This window comes from Synchiropus splendidus, chromosome 10, assembly GCF_027744825.2.
Source record: "Synchiropus splendidus isolate RoL2022-P1 chromosome 10, RoL_Sspl_1.0, whole genome shotgun sequence".
Taxonomy (NCBI): Eukaryota; Metazoa; Chordata; class Actinopteri; order Syngnathiformes; family Callionymidae; genus Synchiropus; species Synchiropus splendidus.
In genome coordinates, this window is record NC_071343.1 from 22,411,040 (window position 1) to 22,420,551 (window position 9,512).

Sequence of the window (9,512 nt, forward strand, 5' to 3'; positions counted from 1 at the left end):
TTTTTTTAACGTATGCATATAGTTTTTATTAAGCCAATTGTGTGTTTTCCAGCTCTCGAGCCGCGGGATAAACGTACTATTTATTCCTGGCTCTTCCGAATAATTAAAGGAGCGACCACGGCCCCATACTCTTGACTTTGTATATGGCAAGATGGAATATTTATTAGAAACAATATTATATCAGGTCCATTCTGGATGTCATTGTTTCCTTCGAGTTCAATGGTCCCGTACAGTACAACACGGGGGGGTGCATCTTATTTTGTTTCAAAGACGAAAAACGGCAATACCGGAAATGATGAGTAGGGAATCCTCTCGGTCCACAGACAACGCTTCCTGGTTGGCACAGAGTGGTTTCCTGTCTCGGTGAAACTGACAGCCTCTTTGGTACTGGTCCAAAGATCATTGAGCTCATTTGGTCATGTCGGCACCGTCGTTGGGGTCCAGCAAATCGGCCCACAGTGATGTGGGCTCCAAAAAGAAGAAGGGACCCGGTGCGTTGGCCACGGCCTACCTGGTTATCTACAACGTTGTTATGACAGCGGGGTATGTAGCTCCTCTGCTCCGGCGACTGACACCAATGGCAGCCACAGTCCTGCACGCGTATTTGTCATTTGATTCGCTCTATAAAACTGTGATTTACGTGGCATTTAAACAGGAATAATCTGCTTGGATCCTATTTAAGCTTGCAATTGAGTCCATGTGTCTCGAAGATTTGCACAGATTAACGCTAGCGTGGACGAGCCACGGCAGCGGGAGCGTGCACCTGACTACACTGAAAATCATCAACAGTATCATTGAAAACGATTTTATTCAGGGAAGCGCGTGTTTAACCTGATATTTTACGTCTACACTGGTCTTAGTTATTTGAATGGCACCAGCGGTGATGTAATTCCAATTTAATTTGAAATTCTTCCAATTTAGAAAGCCCCTTCTTATTCATTCTAATCCATTAAATGCAACGCAGGACTATACATGTTTGAAGTATTAAGCTTTGTGCATGATTTATTTGTTTCTTTTTTTCCCTTTATGAGACCGTTTGAGTTGCAGTGATACTCGCACTGCTCTGCTGCTGTTGGACCAGTTAGGTCACATTTAGTTTCTGTACCTCTCGTCCACACAACGCTTTCCTTGTGTTACCCCACACATTCACAAATCTCCTCAGATATTTCAGAAATGAGTTTCTTTTTGGACAAATAATTCCAAGTTTGTTTAACCACCACCACCACCACCACCACCACCGCACTTCATGTGTTATCAGTGAGGACTCTGATCCCTTGTGATTTTATGTGTGTGTTGGATAATATATCCTTGATACCTCATTTAAAATTGAAACTCTAGGTTAGCGTGGTTGCATGTACATCTTAGTATTACAAAACACTTGAAAATAGTTGACTGTTCAGTGTCTTCGTATTCAGGTTGCGAACACTGAATTTGGAGTTACTTTCTAGCTTTCATATTTGGACCATGTTTCCACATTGCGAGATGAGTGACTATGTGTCTTTGTACCTTACCGGTTTATATTGACATACTCAGTGACATCTAAATGATTCTAATTTGTAGAAGCTGCATTATTTATTGATTTTTTTTTTTGTAATGCAGATGGCTGGTGATTGCTGTGGGTCTGGTGAGAGCGTACCTGGCCAGAGGCAGCTACCACGGCTTGTATTATTCCATTGAGAAACCTCTTAAGTTCTTTCAGACTGGTGCAGTGCTGGAGGTGAGTCCAGTGCCCACATGAGGCAGCCCAAGTGATGCTATGGATTAATAAGGCTTTTAGAAAAAAACTTGGCACTCTACCATCATACTTCCGATTTAGGTTTGAATTTAGTTACTGTCTTATTATGAGACTGGATTTAACAATACAAGTGTTTATTATTTACAACACTGAAGTCAGATGTGTCATTTCTTTCTTAAACCTGCACACATCATATGCTGACAAGTTGGCTAGTCGTTAAGCTTGTCGCTGACTAGTCATAGTCGTTAGTTGCAGCCCTACTCACTAACTGAGTTGATACAGTATAAAATTATGGACCATTGCTTGCTGAGTCAGCTCTTTGTTGTGCTGTAGAGGGGCCAGTTTTTGATCTTTTTTTTTTTTTTTTTTTTTTTATCCGTTCACTTGAACATGAAAAGGTTGACTTGGATACTGACGCTTTTTGGTTTTTTTTTGGCAAGGGTTTGTTTCCTAGTTTAACATACTAAGTGCTTTTATATTCATCACTTTATTTAAATGATATTCATGAATAATAATAACATTATTATTGTACACATTCCCTTGGGAATATGTGCATATGAGTAATTGTTCTTCTTTCTGCCTGCAGATTCTCCACTGTGCCATAGGTGAGTCTTCCCACTGCGCTGTCTCTTTGTCCCATTTTTGAGTCTAAAAGGAAGTTCAACCCACATACAGACAACCTAAAATAAAGTTGGAATGTGTCTGTCAGAGAAAACTCAAAATAAACCTAAACCAGCATAACTAAAATAAATGTAAAATGTAAAAACGCAAGGTTGTTAGCCACAGTTTTTTGGTGTTTACTTTAGACCTTTCTTGTTAGAAAAATGCCCATCAAAATGAAATGCCTTCAGAAGGTCTGTGTAGACTGTCCTTTACACTGGAATTTTCATAATAACGTTAATGTGGGTTTCACTTTTGTTGTAAGCTTCACAAGGAACTATTTTTTTACATCAACTCCAAACATCTACAGATTTGTGCCGAGTCTTCCAAAGCCCGTGACTTAATTCCAAGCTCTGAGCTTACCCAACTTGTCAGAAGTTTGTTATGGATTTCTTAAACCTTTGTGTGGCAGGAATCGTACCCTCCTCAGTGGTGCTGACGGGATTCCAGGTCATGTCGCGGGTGTTTCTCACCTGGGCTGTCACTCACAGTGTGAGAGAGGTGAGAGGAGTTTACACCATGTGTACAATATGTTGACTTTTCCATCAAAGCAAAAATAGTTTGTTCTATGTATCTTTTTTTTGTATTTTATTTCTCCATGATTTTCCAACCTGGCCCTATCCAAACGACTTTTATAAAACAGTTAAAACGGTGTTCTTTCCTGCTGCCCAGACAAGATGTTGTTGACATTTCACTTCATTCTTTTCAGTCTAGCTGAATGGGTAATAAAAGATTGTAATGCCTAATGTATTCATGTATAATAGACATCCCTTCATATGTGCTAAATAACAATTGGTTAACCATTGGTGTACGACCACTTGTACCTTCTGGATAGTTACCTGGTCCGGTTGCCATATTTTAACCTTTTGTTGGTCGCTTTGATATTCTGAATACTGCCGTATGTTAAGTATCAAATCTAGAAATTTCTTGATTTATATATTAAGATACCACAGCTGTCGTTTCATATATGCAGGTTAAAGACGAGGTCACACGTGAGTATTCCCTGGGTGAACAAATGTTTTTTACATCTACAGCTTTGTTTTGCATCATCAGTCTGGCTGTATTATTGATGTATTTATTATTTTTCAATACTATCTAATTCAATTGAAAAATAGTAGGGAATGCAAGTGCAGTGAGTCTGTGTTGAACTTGGTTTTAAACTAACATGCTGTGTGAATTGCTCTCTTGGCCTCTGAAACAGTATGTGGAAGGGAAAGCATCTCCAGACTTCATATCTGTTGTGTGAATTTCTACTGTGAATAATAAAACACATGGGGTCCTTTGTAGGTGTATGTGGGTATCACAAAGCTCTCCCGCTTGAGGCTGGCCACCTAAAAGTGTGTCACACTGGCCTCCATGAGCAGCCCATACAGCCTCTTTCTGCTGTGGCTGACCTTATTCCATGTTCTCTCAGAGGCCCTATAGTAGAACAAGTTGTAAGGCTTTCCAGCCTCATCCCTCAGCTCCAGCTGTCAGGTATACATGTCTTAGCTTTTCCTTTCAAAGGCTTTGTTGACAACTTCCTCCCACGGAGCTGTCCGTTAACCAAAAAACAGAAAGATTTGGACCAACAGAAAACCTCTAAACACAGGCTAAATCCTGCAGTATCTGACTTGAGTAGACTGGTCCCAGTCCTGGACTGGATTTTAGTGGGTATGAGTTTGCTTGACCCAAGTGCATTCAGGGACCCGGTGATCCTGAGTTGTGTTCTTCAAGTGACAATCACTTGACATCAATTTCAATAGTATGTGCGCTTGCATGGTTTGTGGAATCATTTAAACCAAGTGCTGTATTTAATTAATGATTTTGTGTTCGTGATTTTTAATATTTAAAAACGATGTTTAACTTTTAACATTATGACTGCGGACAAACACAGACTTGTTGCCAGAGTGTTTCTTTCTCTTTTATTTCTGATCACTCCAGAAGGTGACAGTAACGTGTGTTCACACAGGTGCAGAGTGAAGACAGCGTGCTGCTCTTTGTTGCTGCGTGGACCATCACAGAGATCATCCGCTACTCCTTCTACACCTTCAGTCTGCTCAATCACCTGCCGTACCTCATCAAGTGGGCCAGGTGAACATCTCTCCCATCAATCACTTTTCTCAAATGTATATGTGTGTCTGTAATGGACCTTGCCTTTTTTTTAAATGTGTTCCTTTCAATAATATTAGATTTTATTTCTCACCATGCATGTTACAGAGGTACATAGATAAAGTATAGATGTGTGCCATCTGACTTTTAAAATTCCAAAAGTACAGGCAAATCAAATGAGATGGGTGGATAGAAAGAGCACTTGATGTAAGAAGTAGCTGCAGTATATCAGTATAACTGGTCATCAAAGGGCCGCAGGTTTTTGTTCCTACCAATCAAGAGGACCACATCTCGCCAATCGGGTAACCTAAGACGATCAGTCTGGTGCTGTTTGTTCACCTGACTCTTATATGCTACAGAGTTGGAACAAACATCCACACCACTGCAGCCCTTTTGTGGAAGTAACACCTCAATAAGTAACTGGGTTCGTTGGGCTCAGAGCATCTAGTCAAATTTAGTCGCCACGGAAATCTCCCACTTTACATAGGCTGAGTGGCCATATGTTATTTTAAAATATTTTTTTTACCTTGTTTGCTTTTAATTAGACGTTCCTCAGCTCCTCTGAGATATTTTCCATTAAAATGATGCTCCATATGAACCGACTTAAGAACCACATGTGAAGTATTTAATCTCTTTTTTCATTGACACTCATTTCTGATTACTCCTCGTGCATTGAAGTCATTTTGAAATCCATTTTCTTCACTTAATGGGATCCATGGACCCCAGCAACAGCTGATAAGCACATCTGTAATCTACTCCGTTTGTTGCCAAGTAGCAAATGGGACCCAAGCTGCGATGCTAGCTGCTCTGTGTAACAGAAATTTTACAGTGCCTTTCCAAAGTTGATAGTGAAGGACCGTGAAAGATGGACAATGCATTATGATTTTGTCATCGAACTTTGAACCATCGAACCCATTGGAGACACCCCGTACATGCCTTCCTCTCTCAACCGCGGTGTGGTTTTCAAATTTACATTTACGTTACGTTTACAAAACATGCCACAAATGTTTGTCTGATCAAAGTATCTGGTGTACGCCATCTGCTTGTTTAAAGCAAACCACGTTTGCAGCTAAGCTTGTTAAAATGCTGCAATGTGCATGTCGCAATTTTGTAACTTTGTTGCCTCGAGCGTTAGTTTTGTCAATAACTCCCAGAATTATCTTGTTCATTCATCAGTTTTCTTCTTGATACCCTGCACTCAAGTCGAAGCTGTAGCCTATGTCACCCACAATTAGAAGTTGGGTGGGTGCTTAAACTGTTGTGTTTCTCAGAGGTACACCAAGAGTTAGGAAATGTATTCAGCACCATAATCTTAATGTATTTTACTGCATTAGATCAATGGTAATTCCACACTTCTTGAATAATCTGTGATCTTGTTTTGTAGATACACTTTCTTCATCGTGCTGTATCCCATGGGAGTGACCGGAGAGCTTTTGACCATCTATGCAGCGCTGCCCTCAGTGCAAAAGACGGGCCTGTTCTCAGTCACACTCCCCAACAAGTACAACTTCTCCTTTGACTACTACACCTTCCTCATCCTCGTCATGGTCTCCTACATTCCTCGTAAGTCTGCACATGCTTCTGCCTAGAATGAATTTGTGTTTTTGATACTCCAAAATTGGTATTTGTAAATTTGTGTTTCGACGCGTCATGTTTAGCTGTGTCTTTGATTATCCTAACAGGGAAAGTTGAGAATTCAATTTTTGTTTGGATCACTGTGCACTTTGAGTGAATTTTTGAGCGTAACATTGTAGCAGTCACAGAATTTTTGCAGGTGAGTTCTTCAGCTTGGACCCAATTGTGGCAGTTTATCTCACAAGATTTGTGTGATCTTTTTTTGGGGTTGGAGATTGTACTTCCTCTGTCAGCATCATTTAAAAGCATGTATGAAGAACCAGATTTAGTCTCAGTCGTGGACCCAGCCAATGATTCACTGATGTTTTTTAAATGTAATCAACAGTTGCATTCTAAGTACTTGTATTTTTAAATATCAATAAATGTACGGTATTCAAATCACGAGCATGGACTTTCTACATGACCACCTTCAGGTGTCACCATTGAGACATTAGAGGTGTTGGTGATGTACCAACTGCATTCTTCAACTGTTTCAATGTTTAACCTCTCCTTCTGCATGTCAGTTTTCCCGCAGCTCTACTTCCACATGATCCGACAGAGGAAGAAGGTTCTGGGACACGTGGAGGACTATAGCAAAGTGGAATGAGCATAGCAGCGATCAGGAAGATGCAGGACCTGACGCCAAAACAAGCAACAGGGGAGCAACTTAACCACGTCTGCTTATGCAGCCCGACCAGTTTGTCCTGACGGCCGCTTGGTCCTGGCACATGATCCAGTTATTAACCTCGTCCTCCAGCTCAGTCTTGTAGAATCTCGCAACCCTTTTTTTTATTATTATTATTTTGTATTAATATTATTATTGAATTCATAGAATGCCACTATTTTGGGGATAATTTCATTTGACTCTGAGCTAGGAAAAAGGGTAAAAAAAAAAACAGGACTGATGATGACATCACAGTGACCGTAGAATTGTCCCTGTAGATTCCTTTCAGTCAGACAGAAGCAACATTGTCAGGTGAGTACACTGACAAGTTTGAACATCCTGATTTATGTTTGCATTGGCCCATTGACTCCAATCTTAATTTTCTCCAATAAACATGTTTGAGTGTTTGCCTGCATGGTTTTGTGTTCTGTTTGTTTGTGACATGGTGTTGTGTTGACTTCCTTTTTTGTTCATGTTTCACACCTTCAGCTTTTCTAAACTTGAACAATCAGACTTCCCACTTCAGGCGTTGCCTGCATGTTCGAAAGACCAAGCTGATGTGACAATTTTCCAAGTATTATTTAATGGAAATCTCTAAAGTCAGTGGGACATGTTCCATTAATAATTATTAATTTGGCCTGCCTGCCGTCTTCCTTTCTTAGCCTTTTTGGGGTAGCAGAAAACTACACCCAGTAAGAGATGCAGGCTTGGCATCTCGCAACTCATGACTGCCCTCTAGTGGGCGACTAATCTGGCAACTTCATTGTTTATTATTGGGAGTTGACGTCTGTGTAGGCACGGAGATTTATAGCACGGAGATTTACTCGGAATCCAATGTTTGAGTAAAAATGGAATGCGCTCTTTTGAAGGCTTAGGTGTAACATAAAGATTCCCCGAGACGAGGATTGATCAGTAATGGCGCCATAAACGACAAGAACCCATCTATGTGCTGGTTGTTTTCTTGGTCTTATTGTGCTCTGAATACCAGAGTCAAAAAATGTCAGGAACCTGAGAGAGGTTCGAACCACCCCAACTACGGTCATTATTAGAGGTGATGAACATGGCAAAAAAATCTATCCATTTATGACCTCATTAGAAAGGGACCATACAATCTGCAAAGTTCAGGAAATAAAACATAATATTCAACCCTACATAGTTTTTCTCAGTCACAGAATGAGGGCTGGGTCTTTCATTGTGTGCCTCCTGAAAAGCGACTACAGAAACGGTGCAGGAATGGTAGCGAAAGGGTCGACGGGGTTCAAATGTAGCACAGACTTTAACATGGTCAGCCATGCGACACAAAACTTAGTAAACGTAGTTAACAGACATCATTTTTGTGAGTTATTATTTCTCATTCATATTATTCTGTCCATGAGATTTCTTCTTTGCTCACTTCTATAGACAAAAAGTTCAAGTTGTCAGACTTTTCAGCTTTGTGTGGACTGTAATGTGTTTTCACTAGTTATGTATCTGAAAATATGTTCTCCTGTATCACAAGATAATCTCAACCTTGTGATGATGTTAGATTTATTTTTTTCCCCTACTTTTAACATATGACTGTCTTTGACTCCATTAAACACTGCAGCACCCAGAAATGCTATGGAACACAGCTATAAATGAAATAATGAATATGCAGCAATTGGGAGGAGCTGATCCCACATGCCCATGAGGTCCTAATGGCAAGGCATTTTGCGTTGTCAGTCCCATTTTGAGTTTTAATGAATTAGAATGGCCTGGATCTGATTCTATTCAGTGGTTTAAAAGCAAAGCAGTAGTGCACACGGTCCTAATCTTATCGCTGCTTGGCATGTCACTAAAACTGAACCTGTGCTTTGTAGATGACTTGAAATATGACCAGCCACAGCCGCCGAGGAAGCCCAACAGAGGTCAGAAACACATCGTGAGCACAATTTCTTGAGCAGCATTTGACTATCAGATCCGAGAATCCTTTATGTCAGGAGTTTATTTTTGAGCTGTGAGTTCATTTCACTTGAAAAAAAAGTGCCCAACCCAGTCACGTTGGTCCTCTCGTGTTTCAATCATTGATATGTAGCAAGGTGGGTGGTACCTTTAAGTGATGTCAAATGTTCTGTCTCTGTATCTAACAACGATGGAGCATGATTTGGTTTACAACCGTTTACAAAGTGCATCTTGTCATCAAAGTGCATGAAGGATTGTAAATGGATGACTGGAATGAGTGTTTCAATCCAAAAGGGAAAAAAGCATGGCACAAGGCCTGATAAATAAAGTTTTGATACACTAGATGACTTTGTTCATGTGTAACTGAATTTACAATAAATCCTTGCTGTGGAAATGATTTTTACTTGTTTGCACTGACACTGTTGGCTTGAGTTTAAAACTTGTTTTGAAGAAGTGCAGCATGTTAATGAAGATTTTTTTCCCCAGTTGTCTACAAATAAAACACTAGATATTAATTTCCGTAACTCAGAAATGTTATAAGGTGAAAGTGTGAGAGACTTTTTTCAATTTTACCATGATCGGCATATTTCAGTGGTCATTTTAAAAATAACGAAAATGTACATTCATCTTTCTGCACCTTTCTGCAGGGAGTTTGCATGTTCTCCTCGTGTGTGTGGGGGTTTTCTCCAGGTACTCCGGATTCCTCCCACAGGCCAAAGACATGCTCACTAGATTAATTGGACACCCTAAAATTGCCCCTAGGTGTGCGTATGTGTGGGTGAATGCTGTGTGTCTGTCTGTGCCCCGCGACGGACTGGCGACCTGACC

The 9,512-nt window shown here is 40.4% G+C and overlaps 1 protein-coding gene across 1 annotated transcript; it reads left to right on the forward strand.

Annotated features, from left to right (window-relative positions):
• The first annotated feature begins 317 nt into the window (after window positions 1-317).
• Window positions 318-9,069, forward strand: hacd2 (3-hydroxyacyl-CoA dehydratase 2). Its single transcript, XM_053877001.1, has 7 exons — window positions 318-543; window positions 1,600-1,717; window positions 2,322-2,340; window positions 2,808-2,896; window positions 4,347-4,468; window positions 5,871-6,049; window positions 6,625-9,069. Exons 1-7 carry the CDS (start codon window positions 419-421, stop codon window positions 6,705-6,707), a joined length of 735 nt encoding a protein of 244 aa, XP_053732976.1. The 5' UTR covers window positions 318-418; the 3' UTR covers window positions 6,708-9,069.
• The last annotated feature ends 443 nt before the right edge of the window (window positions 9,070-9,512 follow it).

What these genes read in the sequence shown, in the direction of transcription:
- hacd2 (XM_053877001.1), top strand. Translation starts at nt 419, where the DNA reads ATGTCGGCACCGTCGTTGGGGTCCAGCAAATCGGCCCACAGTGATGTG. An exon ending in AACGTTGTTATGACAGCGGG is followed by an intron (nt 544 to 1,599) that starts GTATGTAGCTCC and finishes TTTGTAATGCAG; the next exon opens with ATGGCTGGTGATTGCTGTGG. An exon ending in CATGGTCTCCTACATTCCTC is followed by an intron (nt 6,050 to 6,624) that starts GTAAGTCTGCAC and finishes TCTGCATGTCAG; the next exon opens with TTTTCCCGCAGCTCTACTTC.